The sequence below is a fragment of the Carassius gibelio genome, chromosome B23, assembly GCF_023724105.1.
Source record: "Carassius gibelio isolate Cgi1373 ecotype wild population from Czech Republic chromosome B23, carGib1.2-hapl.c, whole genome shotgun sequence".
Classification (NCBI taxonomy): domain Eukaryota; kingdom Metazoa; phylum Chordata; class Actinopteri; order Cypriniformes; family Cyprinidae; genus Carassius; species Carassius gibelio.
The window spans coordinates 25,387,536-25,412,139 of NC_068418.1; the positions used below are offsets into that span (position 1 = coordinate 25,387,536).

The window sequence follows — 24,604 nt, forward strand, 5'->3', positions numbered from 1 at the left end:
CAATATAGTTGTTGTTACCTCAGGGGATGAGGGGAGACATCAAAAAGGCCACTTAAAGCACTGATGACACCGGCACCTCTTTTAGGCCACTTAAAGCACTGCATGAGGGTGAGTTAATTAATTACAGAATATTCATTTTTGGGTGAACTTTCAGTTGAAAGCGCATATCGCGAATCATTTGATTTAGATTTGAACTTCGGAGCAGGTTTGCGAATCATTTCTTGAGTCGAGTCATTTGTGATGCATGCTCCAAAAACTCAATCTGAAATGAGTGAATCATTATTCAGATCAGGACTTCGAAGCAAGGGATCTGAAATTCGTGAATCGTTTTATTTGGATCTTCGGAGCTCGGGTCGCGACTCTTTTTTTATTATCTTTCTTTTTAATTAAACAGTACAAAACATCAAACCAATAACGCACTACAGTTATAAAAACTAAACAATTGGGTAAAAAATAAGAAAAAAGTGTAGATGCAAATAAAACCATGGTAAAGGTGTAGTAACAATATTTTACCACTTGTATAAGCACAGTAATACCATGGTTAAACTATGTTTTTGTAGTAAATCAGTTTAATAACAGACACTAGGTGCCCTTTGAATTTCTCTTTGCTTATTAGTCAGAGCCAGACCAATCACTGATGTCCTATAAAAGCTACATTTAACTTAAATAATGAAGTATTACATAAATTAATTAAACACACACACAATAACTTAAACTGAACGATTAGGTATTTCCCTTTAGAAAAGTGGATTTATATCAGTGTTCTTTTGATTTTAGGCCTGGCTCACTGCTCAGGTTTCCAACTGGCCAAGCAGCAACAGGAAAGAAGCATAGAGTGCAGAAAATGAGACACTGGTGAAGATTACAAAATGTCGAGCTTTTTGATGCACTCTGTAAAATGGTGATTTTTATGTGGGCTTGTGTCCTATTTGTTGATGCTGCCCTTACCACTGCATTTATTTTTAACTAGTTCTCCTACACTCACCAGTTTGTGTCTTTCATTCATGTGCACCAGAACTGTTGTGTGTAAATGTCAATGCAATCGGTTGTGGATTCCCTAATGTGCATGAGGGACATTACAAAGGATGTCTAAATATAGCTGGGGAAACTCCCCTGAACACAGTTTAAGAGAGCACTAGAACAGGACAGCTTTTCCTCTGAACACGATCTTGAATGTCTACATCAATGGAACAGATGACACTTTTCTTCATCAGAATGGAAATAGTGTGAGACAGCGCTCTCTGCTGGAGATAATGAACTGACTGCACTGATTCAGATTTAATCAACATTTAAATTCAGATTGAATCACAGGAATAATAAATGACATTTTTCAATATATATATATATATATATATATATATATATATATATATATATATATATATATATATATATATATATATATATATATATATATATTTTTTTTTTTGTAAAGATATTTCTCCATTTTACGGTTTTGACTTTTTAATTGATTAAATAAATAATAATTCAAATATGCAATTTTTTCGAATGCACTAAAGGAAGTGCTGTCAAACATTTAATCACGATTAATCACATCCAAAGTTATTGTAAAAAATTTACATAATATGTGTGTGTGTGTGTGTGTGTACGTGTACTGTGAATTAATACATACAAATACACACACATACATGTATATATTTTTTTAAATTACAAATACCATAAATACATAAATATACATATATTTTACATATAAACATAATGAAATATAATCATGCATGTGTGTGTATTTATATGCATAATAAATATACAAAGACACACATTCTTTTATTTCAAACTTAAAATGATTTAATATAGTTTTTTTTTAAACTTATTTTCTCCTTTTATTAACTAAAAGCAGATGTTAAAATGTTTGTTCAATTTTGGTCCGACAATAAACTAATATATTTTCTCGTATGCATCCATGCATTACTTGGATTAATAGCTTTACTTTTCTTCTTCTTCTTCTTCTTCTTCTTCTTCTTCTTCTTCTACTTCTTATTCGTTTTTTAATTGGCAGCTCGCAATCACAAATTGTGCATTACCGCTTACTGGATTCAACATCTCTTTTAACGTTACTTGCTGCTCACAGTTTTTTTAAATTTCATTGATTAACTTCTCTCCTCCATATAGCTTTACTTCTCTCTCTTTCTCTCTCTAATTAGTTTCATTCACTACATGAATTTCACGACGCTCCCTTACGCGTGTCGCGCATGCGCAGATCGTCGCTGTTTCGCTCGCGCTCCGTCCGTTATTGTTGTCAACAGCCAATGGCCGAAAACATCCCACAACATGCCTCCGTCGCGCCGCTTCTGCGCGCGTTTCCCCCGATCCAACGCGCGTCTCGCACAGGCAACATGCTCTAGAGGTTATTAACCTCAAAACTCGGTCTTTTACACGGTTTGACCATGAGTGTCGGTCACTGCGCGTAACGGAAACACAGCTATGACACTCTCGGTGATCCAGGCGTGTCGTAGTCTGGCCCTGTCCACCTGGCTGCTGTCCTTCTGCTTCGTCCATCCGCTGTGTTTGGACTTCACGGTGGCGGAGAAGGAGGAGTGGTACACGGCGTTCGTCAACATCACGTACGTGGACCCGGACACGGCCGAGGTCCGCACCGAGAAGACGGAGTGCGGCCGTTACGGGGAGCACTCTCTCAAGCGCGAGACCAGAGGCGTGTTAGCGATGCCCGTCGCGCCGCAGGACAAAAACGCGTGCGACCCCAACACCAGGTTCACGCCGCGCGGGCACGACGCGTGGATCGCGCTCATCAGCCGGGGAAACTGCACGTACAGAGAAAAAATCCGAAACGCCGTGGGAAAAAACGCGTCAGCTGTGGTCATATTCAACGTGGGATCCTCGAACCCCAATGAGACCGTCACTATGCCTGATTCAGGTGATGTATCATGTGACTAATGGTACATTCATAACTGCATGTCTGGCTGAATATGATGGTCAGTGCATTTTATAAATGCATTCATCATCTGTCAAATAGATAGGCATGTCTGGTTATGTGTTATTGTAAGCCCACATAAGGTCAGGAACGATGACTTGGGTAATATGAGGTACATAATTGCATCTAGCATGGGTGATGGTTGATACATAAATGCAACTTAATTTCGTGGTAAATGTGTGATTATAAATGCATGTCTGGTTTAAAGGCATAGGTTTGCCCAAAATGAAAAATTGTTGAAAATGTGCTCACCCTCGGGTCATCCAAGATGAAGATGAGTTTGTTTCTTCGTCATATTTGGAGAAATGTAGCATTGCATCTCTTGCTCACCTATGTATGTGAATGGGTGCCGTCAGAACGAGAGTCCAAACGGATCATAACAACATCACAATAATCCACAAGTGAGTGATCCAGTCCAGCAGTTAACATCTGGAGAAGACAAAAGCTTGTAAGCTGTAGTTTGTAAGAAACAAAAACATCATCATTGCATTATTTAAACCTTTGCTTCTGACTAAAATATGAGTCCATAATCTATAATAATGCTTCTTCAGTGAAAAAGTATGTTTTCTTTTAACCTCTCACTTCAAAACATATTTGTTTAGAGCTGTTTAAACACTGCTTGATCTGTGCAGATTTCTCTCCTGATTCAGATCAGACCAGTTTTTTTAACGGAGGAAGCGTTATTATGGATCATAGACTCATATTTTGGCCAGAAACCACAGTTTGAAGTTAAAACCGTTTAATGATTGATTTGTTTCTTACGGCTTCTCCTGATGTGAACTGTTAGATTGGAGTGGTGTGGATTATTGTGATGTTTTTATCACCTGTTTGGACTCTCATTCTGACGGCACCCATTCACTGCCATTCAGGTTCTGAATACATTCGTTCTTGGACCTTGGGCACTGTAATGTACAGTGTCCCATGCATGACTGTTTTTGTGGGTGTTCTGTGTCAGAGACTTCTGTATAAAGTCAGGTCCTGCAGGGAAGTGTTGATGGTTTGTGATGTGTCTGTGGTTCTGAGCAGAGATGGGCTTGGTCCAGCTGTGTTTGCATGTTCTCTCACATCTGGATGGATGTCGTGAGTGATGCTTTAGACGTGATGTTGGCATTCAGGCTCGGTTCAGTGTGCTGGTCGTTCTGCATCTTAAATGTTTTGCGGTGAAAGTTTTCTCTTTCTCTTTCTCTATCTATCTGTCTGTGAAGTGTTGCAGAAATGTTGCTGGTTTGGTTCCTCTCTTTTTCAGTGTGTCTGTGTGTTTCTCTCTTGTGGTGTTTCGTGTTCACGTTGATTCTCTCTTTGAGCTTTGCCTTTCATTTGGTCTGATCTTTAAAGATTTTCACTGTGCTTTTGATCAGGGTGTTTTTCCCTTATTTTTTACTCCCTAATTCTTTATTTTCCATTTAAATTTTTCTGGATTACATTTATTTTTTTTAATATTTTTTTTTTTCATTTACAATTTTCTAAATTCTGCTTTAATGGTCACATTAAATTTTAGAAATCAAAAAGCATGTATAAATAATTAATCATTATACTTTTTTAACAACAATTTATTGAAACAATTTAACAATAATTTATTGAAAGTTTAACAAAAAGTATATTTATGAAATCCATTTTCTTTTTTCCCACCAAATTCTCAACTTTTTTGTCCTTATTGTTTTGCATTTTTAATTTTTTTTGTCTAGATTTTAATTTTTTTATTATTAAAAAATGTCTGGATTATTTTAAAATGGTTACATTAAATCATAAGAATCAGAAAGAATCACACACAAATACATTTTTAACACAAAATCAAATTTTTTTTCCAAATTCTGTATTTTTTTTATTTATTCTAATTACCCCTCCCCCCCCATTTTCCAGCTTTTTTCTGGATTCTAAAGTTTAACAAAAATGTATTAAAAGTTTCACAAAATGTAAATTAAGGTCGCATGAAATCCATTTTATATAATCCCAGAAATTTATTTTTTATTTTTCACAATTTCCATGTTTTCCATCATAATTGTCCTGATATCGTTTTAAATTAATAAAATGTTAATAATTGAAAAATGTATATAGTTAAGTGAGTTCATTAAAAAAAAAAAGTTTGTACAATAATAATGCCATCATTTTTTCATCTGCTTTTTAATCATTACATTTTTGATTTAATTCCATTTATTTATTTATTTTGATCAAAAACAGTGGTAATCAAATGAAGACCTGAAACAACAACAATTATAAACACCAAAAATATTTAAAAATACAATCAACTGAAAATAAACACAGAGGCTTACTGTTAAAATGAAAAATTGTGATATCCGTTAAAAAACAAAGTTCTATACTTTCTTCAAATTGAATCAAACTTTTATTTTGATGGTTTGTCGTGACGACCTTTGAATCTCTGTGTATCTGATAATAGTTTTACATGCATACATCATATTTATTTATTTTTTTGGTTTAATAATTAGGATTCATTCTGCAGCTCGACTTTTAATTGAAGCCAGTTTTACTGTTGTGTGCTGGTTATACTTGTTGTTGTTGATCAGGACAGAGTTTGTGGGTTCTCTGGTTAACTGTGTCTCTGTGTTTCAGGCTCCGGTGACGTGGTGGCCATCATGATCCCCGAACCCAAGGGTCGTGAGCTGGTTCTTCTGATGGAGAGGAACATCACTGTTCTCATGCACATCACCATCGGGACACGCAACCTCCAGAAATACGTCAGCCGCACCTCCGTGGTCTTCGTCTCCATCTCCTTCATCATCCTCATGATCATCTCGCTGGCCTGGCTCGTCTTCTACTACATCCAGCGCTTCAGATACGCCAACGCCAGAGACCGCAACCAGGTACAAACCTGAGAAACATCGTCTCCTCAAGTGATTTCTCAAAGCCTCACGTTTGAACTGTGTGTGTGTGTGTGTGTGTGTTTTGTTTGCATGTTTTTTAATCCATTTATAATCATGTATTCACATAATCATTAGTCACTCATATGATTAATGATTTGATTGTTTATCAGTTATTTTTGTTAATCATTTATTCATTCATTATATTTCTCATATTTTTGTATTTCTTATAAATTTTCCCTTGCTCATGCATTTCCATTGTTGTTCAGTCTCATGCTTGTGAATAAGAGATGGTTTACAGGCCGTTGTTGTTGTTGTTGTGAAACTGTTTGAAATATCATAACTTGCTAATATTTTTTTGCTCATCAGACGAAGACATATGCAACTAAGATTGTTCAATAAACTCTGTTTACATCACTTCATCTCCTGTTTCTGTATAATATATAAAAAATAATATTTATTATATTATTAGGAATGAAATATAAGAACAATATTTATACTTGTGTTCTAAAATACTGAAATGTTATTGTGCAACGAAATATTAGATTAATAATATTTCAAATATTTATTATTGCTTATATAAATAACAATACAATTATTATCATTCATATTTTTTTTCTTAAACTATTTTTTTATTTTACAGTGGAGTATTTCATTAATATAAAAAAATTATATTTTATAAGAAAATAAAATTTTATATCTAAATAAATAATTATAAATCGTAAAATTATTATACATTTTTATAATATTTTCTTAAATACTGAAATTTTATTGAACAGTGAAATATTGCAACATTATTTTACATTTTAGTATTATTAGTGTGCATTTTAATATTATATTTATTTACACAAATAAAAATACAATTGAAAAATTGTTTTGCATTATACCGGTTTTTATTTAACTGTGCACTTTTATTGATAAACTTTTTTTAAATTTAGAAATATACCTTTTTTTATTTAGTATTATTAATAATAATATATTCAAAAATAAATCTATTATTATTATTATTATTATTTCATAGTCACATTGATTAAAAAAATCACAAAACGTTGGCCAAATTGTGCAGTTATTAATAAAATAATAACATTATATATATGTATATATATATATGTATATATATATATGTATTTATGTATGTGTATATATATATATATATATATATATATATATATATATATATATATATATATATATATATATATATATCAGAAAAATTGTAATTAGACATTTCCCACCCCAAGAATTGTTCAGCCTTCAGATCAAACCACATTGTTTCTCCACTGTTGCTTGTTTTCAGTGGTTTGTGTGATTGTATGTTTCAACGTGACCCTAAACCATGATTCCAGGCCACAGGAAGTGACTTCCATCACAGGAAACCCACCGCAGAGTCTTTCATCACAGCCCTCAGTCTTTAATTATTCTAACGAGAGACGGATGTAGAAGATCTGGGAGAAAAGCGTTTATTAATCACATTCTGTTCTCTGATTGGTCAGAGGAGGCTGGGAGACGCAGCCAAAAAAGCCATCAGCCAGTTACAAGTGCGGAGCATCAGGAAAGGAGACGAGGTGAAGAACACATGCAGTGTGGTGCTCTTTAAAGCAGTGTGTTCTCTCTGTGTCCTCTTTATAATGTGTGTGTGTGTGTTCCCTGTAGGAGACGGAGAGTGATTTCGACAACTGTGCTGTGTGTATCGAGGGTTATAAACCCAATGATGTAGTCCGAGTCTTACCCTGCAGGTAAACGCACTTCTGACGAGTTACTAACAGCACAGCTACATTAAAACTGCTTCATCAGTAGCAAAGCGCTATATTACTACATTGTGTATTCCATCTACGGTAATATGTCACTCCGGAGCACAAAAGCAGTCTGAAGTCTCTGGGGTGTATTTGTAGAAATAGAAAAAAATACATTGCATGGGTCAAAATCATTGATTTTTCTTTCATGTCAAAAATCATTAGGATATTAAGTAAAGATCATGTTCCGTTAAGATATATGGCAAATTTCCTACCATAAATATATCAAAACTTAATTTCTGATTAGTAATATGCATTGCTAAGAATTAATTTGAACAACTTTAAAGATGATTTTCTCAATATTCAGATTTTTTTGCACCCGCAGATTCCAGATTTTCAAATAGTTGTATCTCAGACAAATATTGTCCTCCGAACAAACCAGACATCAATGAGAGATGATTTATTCAGCTTCAGATGATGCATAAAAATTTTTTTTTTTGTTGAAAAATTGACCTTTATGACTGGTTTTGTTCTCCAGGGTCACATTTTGTTTATATTATAATAGTAGGTAAATGTTATTAATGTTTTTGAAAAAGTCTCTCCTGCTCACCAAGGCTGTATTTATTTGATTAAAATAATAAAATATTAATACTATTTAAAACAGCTGTTTTCTGTGTGAATCTGTGTTAAAGTGTAATTTATTTCTGTGATGCTCCGCTGTATTTCCAGCATCATTTCTCCAGTCTTCAGTGTCACATGATCTTCAGAAATCAGAAGAATATGAAACATTTCTGATTATCATCAATGTTGAAGACACTTGGTTTTGTGGAAAACAAGATACATTTATTTTTTCAGGATTCACAGATGAATTTATCTGCATTTTATTTGAAACAGAAACTTTTTGTAACATTACTGTACTATCACTTTTGATCAATTTGATGCATCTTTGACGAACTAATGCATTTTTAATAAAAAAATCACTGACCTCACACTTTTGAATGGATATATTATATATATATATATGCTATACCATATTTCTATGTCTTCATATAACAAAGTTGCTAAATACTCTCTTTTCTTGCTATGAAACCAGGATGTAAATGGTCTGTTGATTGAAAAGGCTTCTGTATTAGACTGATACACACGTTTCTTGTGTGCGTCTGCTTCTCGCAGGCATCTGTTTCATAAGAGCTGTGTGGACCCGTGGCTGGTGGACCATCGCACCTGTCCCATGTGTAAAATGAACATCCTCAAAGCCCTCGGCCTCACGGTTGGTGCTCCATCTCTCCGTTTGTGCATGTTTCTGAGCGAGAGAGAAATGATTCCAACATCAAGCTTCAGACAGAATCTGTGGAGTAAATTCACTTTATTATTAATAATATTACATATATTAATTACAGTAATTTATTAATGCATTAAGTTATTTCTAGATAAATCATTTACATTTAACCTATTTTTTTATTATTATTTTTTTTTTTACATACGTTTCTTTTATATATTTTTTATTCAAATCTTTAAGGTTTAGTCATTCTGTTGTGTTTTTGTCATTTGTATTAGTATTTTAAAAATATGTCTGTATAGTGTTTTTTTATGAATTTTATTTCATTTTTTTGTTCTATTTTTCAATTGTTTCCATTGGATAAATTTTTATTATTGTATAATTTTATTTAATTCTTAAAACACTGATGTTTGTTGTATTGTGCCGTAATGAGTGTAATTTTAGTATCACTGATACAATAAAAGCATATTTAATATTTTGAAATTTTTATAATTTTTTACATTTTAATTTGTTAGTTTCAGTAATTTTGTTGTGATTTTGGCATTTTTTTGTAATTTATATAAAAAAAATTAAGTTATGCTAATACTTGAGTAAGACTAAGTGAAAAAAAGAATGTCTTGTTTTAATTTCAATTTGAGTTAGTTTTAGTACTTTTGTTGTGTTTTTGTAATTTTTTGTAGATTTGTCAAATGTTCTTATTGAGATATAATTAAACTAAATTAAATTAAAATGTTAACTTGCGAACTAGATAAAATAAAACAAGTTGAAAAAACATGCAGTTTATGCAGTTTAAGTAGTAGTTTAATGCTTAATTGTAATAACCCTGGATCTTAATCATGGTAAAAACCCAGAAATGCATGTCTTTCTGCTTCAGTGGGACTGTAGTGTAATTCTATTGTATTTAACTCTATGCTGTGTGACTGTGGTGTAATTCTGTTCACATGCAGTCCAGTGCCGAGTGTCTGAATGAATTTCCTCTGGACTATGAGCACGCCGTGGGGGGCGTGGCTCTCAACGCCATGGTGATGAGTGATGATGTCATCGGGGGGCGTGACCCCGGCGTGAGGATGGTGGGTCTCCCTCAGGTCCTCCTGGACTCTGAGCCGCTGTCCCAGGACACCATGCCAACCGAACAGAGTGAGTGTGTGTGATTTCTGTGAGAGAGGAAGTCCTCCGCTCGTCTAGTGCAAGGCCTTGTGGGTAATTATTTACATTTTTGCATTTACAAGAATAACGGGCCAAAAAAAGCATGCACAAATACATTGGAAGTACTAAAATAACTAAAACTGAAATGGAGATAGACAAAAAAACTATATAGACATATAAAAACTAAAATAAAAGTGAATAAAAAATGTAACTAAAAAAAAAAACTTATTCAAACTATATCTCATTCACACTAAAATAAGTTGCAATTTAGTACATTTAAAATATATTCACTTTAAATGTAATATCAAATAACACACTACAGTTAAAATTAATATCACATGTATTGCATGCTCATCAGAATAACTGTACTTTAAAGCATGACAAAAATATATAAACAATAATTTAAAATGCACTTTAAGTTAAAACTATTTATTTGACATTACAGTGAACTTATGATAGTATACTCTCTTTAAATTGTATTTTTATTTCATAACATAAGGTTTAACGTTTCAGTTAACCTTTTTGGCATACGATTTTGTAACTTGTTCTTATTTTGCATGCTATTTAGTAAAGACAGCATAAAAAAAATTAGGACACAGCCGTCCTGATGAATATCTTCATGACTGTCTTTCCTCCGCAGGTGAGTTACAACCAATAACCAGTGGCAGTTCAGAGATGTCGCTCACCACAGGGGCGGGGCATTCGGACATTGACACGCCCACAGATGACTCAAAGTGCTGATCTGGCCCCGCCCACTCCTTCTCATGGTGACCGGGTTGAATGGGCTTTGAATGGCCAGTGATTGACCTGTCTGTGGAGTACAAACTGAAATCCACGTCCGATGTTACGGTCGTTTCATCTCTTCTCTGAAAAGCAGGGTAAACTGTTCTCTCTCGACCGCAGTGCACACTACAGATTCTGCTGTGCTCGACAATCCTCTCAGTGTTCGCTGCCCGTTTCACCATTTGTCTGTGATCCTGGCGGAAAGAACGGGTATAAGACTGTTTTGAATCTGATCAGAAGTGGTTTATTTTTCTATGGAGAAGCATTTGATGTGCTCGAGTTCTGCAGTATTAAAGAAGAGAATCTCAGTATTTAGACGCCTTCCTCTGGGAGATTTTTTGGGAACTAAACTGTGGGACTTTCTAGGAAGTGCTCTTTGGATTCTGTGGAGCAGGACGTGTGATATTTGCTCTGCGTGACACTTGAGATATCATTTAAAGAGATAGTTCACCCAAAAATGAAGGTTTACTGGCAGTGTCCTCACCCTCAGGCCGTCCAAGATTTGAGATGAAGAACAGATTCTGGAGAAACTCCATCATTCGTTCGCAAGTGGATCCTCTGCAGTGAATGGGTGCCGTCAGAATGAGAGTCCAAACAGTTGATAAAAACATCACAATAATCCACAGAGGATAATAAGGGATGGACTTTATTACTGGAGGAAGAGTCATTATGGATGTTTTACCAAAGATAATCATAGCTTATTGATTTTTTTTTTTTTTAATGATGTAGCTTTTGTCTTCTCCAGATGTTAACTGATGGACTGGAGTGATGTGTGGATTATTGTGATGTTTTTATCAGCTGTTTGGACTCTCATTCTGACGGCACCCATTCACTGCAGGGCATCCATCTGTGAGCAAGTGATACAATGCTACATTTCTCCAAATCTGATGAAGAATGAAGATCTTTGATGACCTGAGGGTAAATTTTCAGCAAACCTTTTTTTTTTTTTTTTCTCGGTGAACCGTTTTTTTTAAAGGGAGAGTCCACCCCATCCGTGATTGTTCCTTTAATGTTTATTCCCCCTCAGGTCATTCTAAATCTCTTTTTGTTTTCTCCAGAAATCACAATGAGAGTAGTTTGAATGACTTGTGCACTGTGTTCAAAAAAAGACAGGAGGGTGAGTAAACAATCGTTTACAGGTGCGCTGTTCCTTTAAACCTGTAACTCGTTCTTCCTTGTTTGACTGTATATTGTAAATAGAGAATAATTTTGTCCAGTTTTCTCAATTGCCAAGTTTTCCATCATGCACTTTATGTATTTAGATATTGGATTTCGTTTTGAAATTGGGATTTCGGTCACAGTTTGTGTACTCTCTCTCTCTCACACACACACACACACACACACACACTTAGTTTGTACCATTTCATGCTCAGTATTTTGCACGTGTTTCAGTCTGACTGTCCTTTGAATATGAATAAATTTTAAATTAAGTTTTTGGGGGCTAAACATCATTCTTCTCCTGTACACAGAGTTTCACATCTGTTGCCTTTGATGATGTCACATGATTCCGTCTCATTTAAATATTTGAATGTTTCCTGTCTGTTAAACTGAAAATTCCATCACAGTAAAATAATGAACATTCTAAACTCAGGATAGTTACAGTTGGAACAGATGAAGTAGTTTCTATGAAGTTTAACATGCCCAAACTTCAGCAGAATTTGTTTTTAACACCTTACAAAAAGTTTATACTAAAATTTATTAAAATTGGTAAGTTGACCAATACAATTTTTTAAATAGTTTTAAATAGAGTTGTTAATTTGTTATTAACTAATTTTTTAGTTTTGCTCCGTGCTTCGGCAAATTTGTGTCTGATCATAAAACTTATCAAAGCACCTGCCACCTCAAACATGCACAGTTATCAAATATTGCATTAAAACGTGCAACAACAATAACTAAATTAGTGAATGTTGAGTTTTTTAAAATAACTCTTTTCTTTGTGAAAATTTTTAACTTATTTCTGTGTATCTTCATCATCATTCCTCCAGTCTTCAGCATCACACGATCCTTCAGAAATCATTCTAATATTCTGATTTGCTGCTCAAGAAACACTTTTTGATTATTACCAATGTTTATGGATTTTTGTGGAAACCAATATTTATTTTTCAGGATTCACAGATGAATAGAAACTTCAAAAGAACAGTGTTTGTTTAAAATGGAAATCAATTAGTATCTTTATAAAAGTCTTTATAGAAATGTTGGATCTGAGAAACTCTTCCTGTATCTGGGCTGTCCTCATGCACTGCTTGTCCACGAGGGGGCAGCACCTGCATCATGAATTTACCTACAGAAGCCATAGAAAACATTACATAGAGAATATTAGCATCCTAGCACATTACTATTAATGCCATTACTCCGGTGTGTAAACGCTGTTGGTTACATATGTTGCTTTTTTTTCTGCGCTGGCCAGGATTGTTACGCATCTTTTAGGGCAGATTTCAATGATTGAACAGCTCAATGCATGATTGCTATCAGAGGATACAGTTATTGATCAGACTCACCCTGCATCTGTTCAACGGTCAGGTCTCTGTCCAGTCGATCAATGTCTGAACACAGAGAACATTTCATTGCTCATGCACATCAATTACGCTCCATTGTTTGTCATGCACTGTTTGGTCAGTTGCACATGGAGGGGTCAGAGGTTAATAGATGTTAAATATGAGTGGATGCAGTGCTTTAAGTGGGCCGGTATACACAGGTACTCAGTACCGCCACTTTCAAATATAGCTCTTGAGCTTACCGCCACCTCTCCGTGCGCCCAGAACGTGCTTTTAGCGTACCAGTATGTTCATTTGGACATCTGTTTTAATAGAGGTTTTAATCCTTTGCCTGCGCTGCCGCTTTTCAGAGCGCCCTTCACAATGCACGCTTTCTAATTCTTCCTAGTTCGGAGTATGGAGCGTGAATCATTTGAACCAGTTCGGAGTTCGGAGCGGGTTCGCGAATCATTTGAGTCAGTTCAGGAGTTCGGAGCGGGTTCGCGAATCATTTGAGTCAGTGCAGGAGTTCGTAGCGGGTTCGCGAATCGTTTGAGTCAGATCGGGAGTTCGTAGCGGGTTCGCGAATCATTTGAGTCAGTTTTGGAGTTCGGAGCGGGATCGCGAATCATTTGAGTCAGTTCGTGAGTTCGGAACGGGTTCGCGAATCATTGAGTCAATTTGGGGATCGCAAATCATTTGAATCAGTTCGGGAGTTCAGAGCGGCTTCGCGGATCATTTGAATCAATTCGAGAGTTCGTAGCGGGTTCACGAATCATTTGAGTCAGTTTGGGGATCGCGAATCATTTGAATCAGTTCGGGAGTTCGTAGCGGGTTCACGAATCATTTGAGTCAGTTTGGGGATCGCGAATCATTTGAATCAGTTCGGGAGTTCGTAGCGGGTTCGCGAATCATTTGAGTCAATTTGAATGCAATAGCTCTTTCTGAGGGTATTTTTTTCAAAATACTTTTGCACATTTTATTTATGTTCAGTAGTTCTTTCTAGCTCAAGCAAATCCACAAACTAATAAAAGGATTTATTTTTAAGGTCGCCTGTTGACTGCTGTATATAAAACCCCTTCAATATAGTTGTTGTTACCTCAGGGGATGAGGGGAGTCATCAAAAAAAACAAAATAAAAATAAAAAATAAAAAATATATATATATAATAGAGTACCGTTTTCATGCTTTAATAGTTCATAATTAGGAGATCAGCCCAAATCGGAAATCACGTTTATGAGATAAAAAGTCATAATAATTATGCTACACGTAGTAATTATGACATTTAAAAAGTCAAAATTCTAAATTGTCATTGATGAGAAATTTAAGTTTTACCTCAAAATAAGTAAGTGAAGTCAAAATTGTCAAGACAAAAATTATAAGGATGAAAGTTTAAAAGTTATGAGATTTTAGAAAACCAAACTGACATGATCTAAATTACAAGTGCAAACAGTAATAACTATGAGATAAAAGGTCTAAAATCATGATGATGAAATCGAGAAATTAAAAAAATGACATTGACAAAAAATAAATGCAGTGTAAACAGTCATAATAATTAAGAAAGTCTTAATTATGACATAATAAATTGTAATAGTGAGCAAACAAAATCTAAATTAAGAGGTTTAAAAAACAAAATGATGAGTTTAAATGTTTGAAATGTGAAATTATGACATGAAGTTGAAATTGAGATGAATCTAAATTATGATATTAAAGGTTGAAGTTAACCAAAAAGTTTAGACAGTCATGATTGAGAAAGTAAAAATGATGAGATTCATAATTAAGAGTCAAAATTATGACATACTGTAATTAAAATCTAAATTATGAGGTTTAAAAAAAAACTAAATTACGAGTTTAAACAGTCATAATTTTGAAAAAAATAAAAAGTGTTGAAATTGAGAAAAATCTAAATGTTGAAATCATAGATAACAAAAGTTTTGGCAGGCATTGTTGAGAAAGTCAAAATTATGATGGTTGTAAATATGCGATAGAAAATTGAGATTGAAACATTTCAATAGAGAAAATTAAATCGAGTTTAAAGAGTCGTAGTTGAGAAAGTCATAAGTATGACATGAAAGTCTAAATTGAGATGAAATACTGAAAGGTTAAAATGCACTGAATTGATCAAAAGTGATATTCAAGACATGTTTCAAAAGTTTTTTTTTTTTTTTTTAAATACTGTCATTTCATTAAAATAAAATGCATCACAGTTTCCACGAAAATATTGTGCAGCACAACTGTTTTTTTTATATATTTATATGATAATACTCAGAAATGCTTCATATTAGATTGATTTCTGAAGATCATGTGACACTGAAGACTGGAGGAATGATGCTGAAAATACAGCGGAGCATCACAGAAATAAATTACACTTTAATGTATATTCACATAGAAAACAGCTGTTTGAAATGGTAATAATATTTCATAATTTTTACTTCATTGTTTTTACCAAATAAATGCAGCTTTGGTGAACAACAAAAAAAAAGACTTCCTTTCAAATCTGTAACATTCTGAACAGTGCATCACTAATATTGAAGTATTAAGTATCAGACTTCAGAGTGTAACTCATCCTGCTATTCTTCCAGTTATAAATGATTCCTCAAATCATTTTTTTTCTGTTACTTGTTTAGGAATTTGGGCTTATAATGCTAATAAATGTGTTAAAAACAGGTTTGATTTTAAATTTGTTTTTGAGTACATTTCAGGGTTTTAAGCATTTAAGCACAAGCAAAACCTCTTCTGGTTTCTTGCAGGTCTAAGCTGGTTATTTATCTTTAAGAAAAGTATGAGTGCATGTACTTAAAGCCAGATCAATTATTTAATGCTCATGGGGTTTTCCAGCTCAGTTGTTTCACCAAAGTGTCAGCTTTGTCTCGGATGTTTCTCTGAGAGGGAAATAATGCATCAGGAGAAATAGACAAACACGCATATAGTTGTACAGTAATAAAGAGATGATCAGCCGTGTGCTTTAAGTACTTAATTTGGACAACTTTAATGTCAATTTTCTCAATATTTAGATTTTGTTTGTTTGATTGCTCCCTCAGTTTCCAGATTTTCACATAGTTGTGTATCCCAGCCAATTTTGGCTTATTTATCCAGCTTTCAGATTATCTACACATTTCAGTTTCAAAAAAAGTTACTCGTGACTGGTTTTATGATCCATATTGATCTTAAGTTGTAAATGGGCATATAAATGGGACATGTGGTTCATAAGGATTTTAAAACATTTTCTAGAGTATTGGAATCGGATATATAACGTTAGTTATTAAATAAATAACTTATTTTCTAGAAAATTAAATCCAGTCTATAAAATGCAGATTCACTGATGTTTGAATAGGGATGCGGATGCTTTCCGGCGATTTCCCAGCTGAAAGCAAAGAAACACGACAGTGTAACGCCCACATCTCTAAAATGCCAGTTGATGTTTTGGAAAAATGAAATGCACATCAAACCAAATCGATACGCGAGCTGTATTCCGTGCGTGCGCGCGCGCGTGCGTCATCCTCAGTGTAGAACTGAGCGTCGTCATTTATTCAAGCGCGAGAGGGAAAACACTTCACATCTACAGCATCTGCGAACAGAGGCTCAAAACAGCACAGCGTCGTGGCAATGTCTGTGTTCGGTGTGTGAGGCATTACATAGTGAGTATGATACTGCTTCCTATTTTGTGTACTTCGTTAATAACGGATAGGGTTTACTTGTGTTATGGTGACGTGTGTGTAGTTAGGCGTCGCGTGTAAATTCGAATCTCTGTCCCTCCTTTGAAGAACACGCGGGAAACTGGGAACTTGTTTAGAAATTAGATGTTACATTATATTAATGCTAACGGAGAGTTAAAACCGAAATACTGAACTAAAAGAAGAAGAATAAGATTTATTATTATTATTATTAAATCAACAGCTGCAACCTAATATAGTTAGACAGGTCTGTTTTTCAGGGCTTTGGATAATGTTTTCCTAAACTGACCTACATTTTTTAAAATCTATTTTCTTTTCTTTTTCAGCAGGGAAATTTGAGCGTTTAAGTTTATTATTATTAATTTATCTGTTTATGTAGTTGCTTTCATGGCCGCGGGAAGTGGGGGTGCTGGGGGTGCTGCAGCACCCCCTAGTGACGAGAGGGAGATAAAAAAAAATGTAGGCCTATTAAAATATTTGTAACGCGCTTGTAACTTTTATTTTTTTTTGGCAACAAGTGTGGGATCAGCTTTGACTAGCCAAGCAATTGTAAGTAGTACACTATAGTATTTTTTTAAGGTGGTGGGGATGGAGAGTATTATATCGTTCGTGTGTTCTTTGTGTAATGGTTGTGGAGAACTGTTAAATAACGTTTAAATAGTAGGGCTGGGTATCGATTCAGATGTTCCAGATCGATTCGATTTCGATTCACAAGCTCTCAAATCGATTCTATTTCGATCCTCGATTCGATTTTCGATTCGATTTTCTATTAGAGCTGTAATCGGGCCTTAAAAGTTAAGCCCGACATGTCCCGAGCCGACACGTACATTTTGATTGACAGCTTTTTAAAAGCCCGAACCCATTTACAACCCGACATTATTCAAATGTACGCAGCACACAGCTCTTTTGCCTTTTGTCAGGAATGAGTCATTTATACATAGTTTAACATAATTTATACATGACTAACGTAATAGGCCACTTGGAAGTTTGAACAAAGAAATAAAATAAGTCCTCTGTAACATCGTAACATCTCTGCACTCTATAAATAGCCCTAAGGTATAGGCTCATTTAGCATATAAATAGGCCAACGCACCAATAAAAACAAGTCTTTCTTAAAAAATTTAATTAAGATAAATTATAAATTAAGATGGGTATTTGGCAATAACGAAATGAATTAAGATAAAGGCTCTGCCGGATTTGCTTCGCCATAGCAGCTGACATAATAAAATAATAATGCCAACATTAGCTTATATAGCCTACTCTGTCTACATTATGCATTTAAGACTCAAGTAATATTTAGTTATTATTTGAAAAACATTTACTCACCAAGATTAGGTAAGGCCTAAGTGTTTATGTGGAGAAAAATGATTGAATCCACTGTAGATGTCTTCAGCGCGCTCCTGCGCTCACTGATGGTGCATTATTATTCACTCATTATTCTCATTATAAACAAGGTCAAAACTTTTCCAAACCTCAGACTTTGCTTTAGTTGCTGGTGCTACCAAAACGTAATCGTCAGAAGCAAGCCTCCGTTTCAACTACTCAGCATACATTTTCGCATCTTTCTCGCGCTAATCGAAACATTACATGACCGCTCATTTACCGCACAAGCCCGAGCCCGGCCCGATTGGTTCGATTGGCAATGGGCTTCTTCACACTGCCTGAACATGTGCAATTGTGCTTTTGAAGACTACTGACCACGCGCACCTGTCCGCGCGGTCGTCTGCTCAGAGCCTCGGTACACACTCTCCGATGGCGATGTTTACATCAATCCTGCATAGCGGTCCATAGCGGACTCGCGGACGCAGAAAGTATAAGATGCAATCTGTAAGACGCGAACGGGAGCATGACCTGACGCACATTGCAGAAAATGGAACCACTGCTTTAAACTGAATGAATGAATGATAGGTTTGTCGGTAACATTGCACAAGGCACATAAGAGGGTGACATCTAGTGGAGAAGATTTGTAATTAGATTAACGCTAATCTTATGAACAATGTCTGCAGAAATAAATATGGAAAAAAATCGATTCATGGCCTTTGAGAATCGATTTTGAATCGACCACATTTTAAAAAACGATTAATCGAAAAATCTATTTTTTACCCAGCAATATTAAATAGTCGGAGATTCCTTGTGGTTTGTGTAAAAAGGTTGGAGATGGAGACAGAAAGCTTTATACTGTGCGTGTGTTCTTTGCGTAATGGATGTGGAGAACTGTTCAATAAACAAATTGCTTAAATAGTCAGAGATTATTTCCTTGTGGTGTGCGTAAAAAGATTTTGGAGTTAAGAGTTGCATGTGACATAAACGTGCAGTGACTCAAGCCAGCTGACCAAATCGATTGCATTGTTTTAGCGTTATTGTGAAGTTCGATTAATATTATATTTTGTTGTAATATTATTTGTTGTATATAAATGAGTTGCATGTATGTATAGGCTATCTGAAATTGTAATGAAAGTAATTATTTGGTTTTTTTTTCGATTATTAAACTATTATTTCTGATTCTGCTTCTGCTTCAGATTAATAGCGCATTGCGCATATCTGAGAACTGATGTCTGTGTGTTTCAGACCCTGGCTGGCTGTGCACTGAAGTGTATATGACAATAAAGTAGTAAATCTCAATGTATATATTTTTAAAATTTTAAATAGGCCTATAGGCTCATGGGTTTTTTGTAAAGAAAATAAAAAAAAATTCACAGCACCCCCTGTTCAAAATTACTTCCCGCGGCCCTGGTTGCTTTGGTTCTATTTTCACAAGTTTTGAAAGTATTTTAAAACAGATTTCAAGTAAACCATTCATCATTCAAAACTTTCTTCCATTAGGACTGTAAGTGTTGTAAAATTATTTATTAATTAACATTAATATACAACCAGTTTTACTACAAATACCATGGTTAAACTATGATTAGTGTAGCAAAACCATTGCTAATTTGTGGTTACCGTGATTTAGCTACAGTAACCATGTTTTTTAGTTTAATTGAGGTAAAACCATGATTATGGTTAATGTACAGATCAGTTCAATATGCATTATACATGTACATTTGTTACTCTATGAGTGAATTTACAATGCATAACTGAGCTGACATTAAATCCATAGTTTCCATAATACTGTCTTTCCAATGTCAGTTAAAATGTTTGATCAATGAACATATGACAATGAAAATTAAACACTTGTGAAAATAGAGTTAAACCCACAAAGACGTTTTTTGTGTGTGTGTGTGTGTGTGTGTGTAATAAGGTTTATTTCATCAATACATTTTTAAATGTGTTGTTTTGTTCTACACAGATGTGTCACATCCACAACTAGGACATCACTAAATCACATTGTGACTACTGGATCTTTCAACTGTTATTGGTTTCATGGATTCCCGACCTACTTTCCTTCATCCCCCTGAAAATAATGAGCCCAAGGTATGCTGGGAATCTGAGTCCCAGCACAGAAAGGGAAACCACTCTCCTGGAACCAGGACAAGACTTGTAAAGAATCATGGGATTGAAGTACAAGCTAAAGAGATGGAGGAGAGATCCACCGGCCATGTAAAAACACTAAAACACAATGCATTAGCCACCACTGCCATTCCAGCCGCAGAACTGCTTCCTGGATCCACAGCTGTATCAAAAATACCCACCATGCACTCAGCGTCAACCAAGCAGGTCACTGCGGGAATAACCAGTGTAAGTGCTATGACTAAAACGGCATCTAAAAAAACAACCAAAACAACAGTTGGAGTGGAGGTCTTAAGTTTGTCCGGCCAAACTGGACACAGTGGAACAAAACCAAGATCCCCAAATGGGAGCCATGAGAAGAAGCTACAAGCAAGTGCAAAAGCATTTCCCAATAACATGCAAAAAACTTCCTCAGCATCTCATATCATGGGCTCCACAGACTTCCCCAAAAAGACGCTTCAAAAAACATCGTCCACTTCCCAGATTTCCTCAACCGACTCTCCCAAGAGTCTCAGCCGGACTCTCTCGCATATTCCCAGAGCAACGTCCAGCCCCAAACTTAAACCACCCCATCCCGCATCTCTCAAAGTGGATAAAACCGAGCGGAATAGAAGAGTCACGAGCAAAGAGGCACAGCTGTCGACTTCTCCAAAAGATAAAATGACTGACACGTTGGTGGAGAGCAACCTGCAACTGGGGACAAAAGCAGCAATGGGGGAGAGTCATCAGGAGCAAGAGATAAAGAGCGGGAATGAGAGAGATAATAAAGACACAGTCCTTCAGGGACACAGTCTTGGAGGAAGTGACGTCATCTCGAACTTTAAAGGTTGCAAAGAAATGTCTTCTCTGTCACTGTATCGTGCCGAAAACCTGAAAGAGCCAGAAGACAAGACTGACGCATATGTCACGACCCAAGAGAGACACACAGGAAAGAGTCAGAGGCTCTGGGAGAAGAAGGGAAGGGAGGAAGCAGAGTGCGAGGAGAAGAGGAACACAGGAGAGAGAAAGGGGGAAGCTGAGGTTAAGAATGTCAAAATGGCGATTGAGCTCAAGAAGGATACTGTAAATAATGAAAAGAATAAGATTCCGACACCCAAGAACTTGAAGGATGCAGTGACAATGACAGGCGAAGGTTTCCCGGTGACCGAGACGAAGGATGCAGCACTGCAGGTTGATCTGAAACCGGTGTGTATTGATGTCGAGGTCCAGGCGGTTGTGGAGGTCTGCTCCAGGTCCACACTCACGAGCCCAGTCCACAACGTTCAACCTTGTCAGTTGAACCATGAGATTGACCTCAACTCTAAAGCTGGCCTGCACAATGAGCTCAACCTTGACAGCATCTTGGACTCTGATTGGTTGCCGACTGTACCCTTACCGGACCCCAAACCAACAGAAGCCAAGCCTAGATTTCTAGGTCCACCCCCTTACAAGTCTCCCAATAGTCAGAAACCGCTTCAACACATCTGTCAAATAGAGATTGAGCTTCGTAGCCAGTTTCCGCAACCTCTCGGTTCGGCCCCCCCCCAAGTAACCTCTGGGGACTCCTTGAAGCCACTCAAATCTGGGGGAACAGCAGGGGTGGTTGGAGAAAAGGAGGAGAGCGGTGCACCTCAGGAGATCGTATGGGATGAGCAGGGAATGACGTGGGAAGTCTATGGAGCGTCGCTGGATATGGAGTCCCTGGGATTTGCCATCCAGAACCACCTGCAGTGTAAGATCCGTGAACATGAGCGTCGCATCGGCACACTGCGGAAGTCTATATGCCTCTCCGAACAATCGCCCGGAAAGGGCAGGATAGGAAAGAAGAAGAGGAATGTCTTTAGGTCGCTGTTTGGTGGATCTAAGTGCTGCTCAAATCCACGACCCAAAGATGAAGCCGAAAAGTGACTAATTGTTATGTAAATGTATTTTGTAGATGTGCTACACTGGAGAACGTATAGCAAAAAATTCTAAAAATATGTAGCGTATTGTTGCTTCATAGAAGTGTTAGACCAGGAGTCACCAGACTCGCTCCTGGATGGCCAGTGTCCTGCAGAGTTTAGCGCCAACCCCAATCTAACACACCTGAACCAATTAATCAAGCGCTTATTATGCATACTAGAAACATCCAGGCAGGTGTGTTGAGGCAGGTTGGATCTAAACTCTGCAAGACCAAGATTGGTTACCCTTGTTTAAGACCATGTCCAGGATTTGAACGTTCTGAAATAATTTCTTGCCCATGGCCTTGTCCCAAATGGCGAGCTTAAAGTGAACTTACAGTCCAATGACCTACACTTGTTCTTGACTATGAAGTGCATGAGACTAGAGTTTCCAATGTAGAGAGGTACCACGTTTGGCCATACTGGTACAGACTACTACCCAACCGTCAACCTTTCAGGTTTTGGAAGACTGGAAGGTTCTTACATAAGTCTCTTACAGGAGTAGTTCACTCAAAACTGAACTTTCTATCATCTCTTACTCATGTTGTTCCAATCCTTGTGTGACTTTTTTTCTTTTATAAACCCCTAAAGAAGAATGTTTTGACGAGCAAAAAACTTTGGACCCCACTGACTTCTACTGCATGCTCTAAATGTCCCTGAGACATTTCTTAAAATAAGCTAATAGAGTTTTGGACATCTATAATTGCATTTAAGTGTGAACTATCCCTTTCTGCCTCATAAAACACCAACTTGTAGACATTATTTTGGATTAGCATGTTCAGAGGACAAGGGAATATTGTTGCGCTCAGATGAAGGCTAGTTGTAAGTCCAGGTGCGTGAAAACCAGTAAAATGTAGAAGAGACTGTAGATGGTTCGCACTCTGAAAAACTAGACAAAGTCTTTAACAAAAAGAATCAATCATTTTATTAGAGCAAGAGCAGACGTTTCAGCCATCCAGCTATTCTCAATGCTCATAATGATTAGCATGTTCACACTGTTGAGATGAAGAGTGGAAATTGCAGTAGTTTCCCAACATTTAATAGTCCAACATCCAACTTTTGGAAATGTTGGTATCCGTTGAGTGTATTGTTCACTTTTATGTAACTGTTAAAAGTTAGATCAAATTTTTGTAATATTCACTATTAGTAATAACTTGTGTAAAACTGAATTTTTACATTTTCACAGTTTTGTATCACTTTTCTTTAAAAAAAAGAAACTTTTGTCTGAGAACTGGTTTGACAACAGTTTCTGTATTACACTGTTTTTAGGAATCTTGTAGGTTTTGTCAAAATAGCTAATGACTTTCTAAATGTGAGCACTGATCATGTTCACTGATCACTTGCACACCTGAGAAACTTCAAGCACTGGTAGTTGTTGTTAATGCTGGTAGATTTTAATCCCATTGTTTGCTTTATCACTGCAAAAACGCTGTCAGTGTGAGCGTCCTTTAGAAATACATAATGCTGAGCTGATAATCACTGTAGGGCACTTTAATGGATTAAAATAATGCTTGTGATGTTCTACATGAGGTGAATTTTGAAGTTTTTTTTCAAGTTGAATTGTTAAAAATCCTTGTGCATGAGTCTGGTTTTTGTTTTCTCATTTGAGAGCCCCTTTAATGAGTCTTTGCACGCTGTATGATTTTCATGTTATTTTTACCATGGTATCAGGACTTGACTGAATGAGGTCTTTGTGTTTTTGTGAGAGCTCTAAGTGATGGCTGCTGAATATTTTATCCTTTTCATGTGAGGGAGCAAGATGTTGATGTTGAGTTTACAGAAGCAAGCTTGGTCTAAATTTAGGTATCTTTGTTCTAAATGATGTCTGAAGTGAGTCCTGCTGTAAATTTTTTACTCGGGAGCAGTAGTGCAGCACATAAAGCTACCATGTTCTGTGTTAGTTTGACATTATGGACCCTATGGAGCATCTGCCCTATATACTACAGTGAGATGAACTGTGCAGCAAATGATGGTGTGATGGCGCTCTCTCTGCTCTCTGTACAGTATTTGTGTGGCGGCACGTAAAAACATTCTGGTGAGCATTTGTTTAAAACCTCCAGAACTGTTAGGTATAAATAAACACAAAACTTCTGCTATTCAGCAATATATATATATATATATATATATATATAAAGAAATTTAAGGTTGAAGAGAGTTCACCAAAATTAAAATTTGCTCAATAAATTGACTCCAAGATGTAGATGAGTTTGTTTCTACATCAGATTTGGAGAAATGTAGCATTGCATCACTTCCTCACCAAAGGATGCTCTGCAGTGAATGGGTGCCGTCAGAATCCACAAATAAAAAAGTAGTTTGTAAGCAGGGGCGGATCTAGAAAAATAATGGCGAGAAGGGGGTAGGAATTTTTGAGGGGTGACAACATA

At 36.1% G+C, this 24,604-nt stretch overlaps 2 protein-coding genes across 5 annotated transcripts; both read left to right on the forward strand.

Annotated features, from left to right (window-relative positions):
- Positions 1–2,197: 2,197 nt before the first annotated feature.
- LOC128011790 (RING finger protein 150) lies at positions 2,198–12,137 on the forward strand. 3 transcript variants are annotated; one of them, XM_052594510.1, is made up of 7 exons: positions 2,198–2,893; positions 5,519–5,769; positions 7,260–7,331; positions 7,420–7,502; positions 8,673–8,769; positions 9,726–9,915; positions 10,565–12,137. In XM_052594510.1, the coding sequence occupies exons 1-7, from the start codon at positions 2,443–2,445 to the stop codon at positions 10,663–10,665; spliced, it is 1,245 nt and encodes a 414-aa protein (XP_052450470.1). In that variant the 5' UTR covers positions 2,198–2,442; the 3' UTR covers positions 10,666–12,137. The 3 variants fall into 3 exon arrangements, with proteins under 3 accessions (XP_052450470.1, XP_052450471.1, XP_052450472.1); XM_052594511.1 differs by having other exon boundaries at positions 2,200–2,893; positions 9,726–9,978; XM_052594512.1 differs by lacking the exon at positions 10,565–12,137 and having other exon boundaries at positions 2,201–2,893; positions 8,673–8,854; positions 9,726–9,894.
- gprin3a (GPRIN family member 3a) lies at positions 11,521–23,744 on the forward strand. Of its 2 annotated transcripts, XM_052594507.1 has the most exons (3): positions 11,521–11,625; positions 11,766–11,824; positions 20,141–23,744. In XM_052594507.1, exon 3 carries the CDS (start codon positions 20,215–20,217, stop codon positions 22,186–22,188), a length of 1,974 nt encoding a protein of 657 aa, XP_052450467.1. In that variant the 5' UTR covers positions 11,521–11,625; positions 11,766–11,824; positions 20,141–20,214; the 3' UTR covers positions 22,189–23,744. The 2 variants fall into 2 exon arrangements, with proteins under 2 accessions (XP_052450467.1, XP_052450468.1); XM_052594508.1 differs by lacking the exons at positions 11,521–11,625; positions 11,766–11,824 and adding an exon at positions 16,226–16,818.
- Positions 23,745–24,604: the final 860 nt, after the last annotated feature.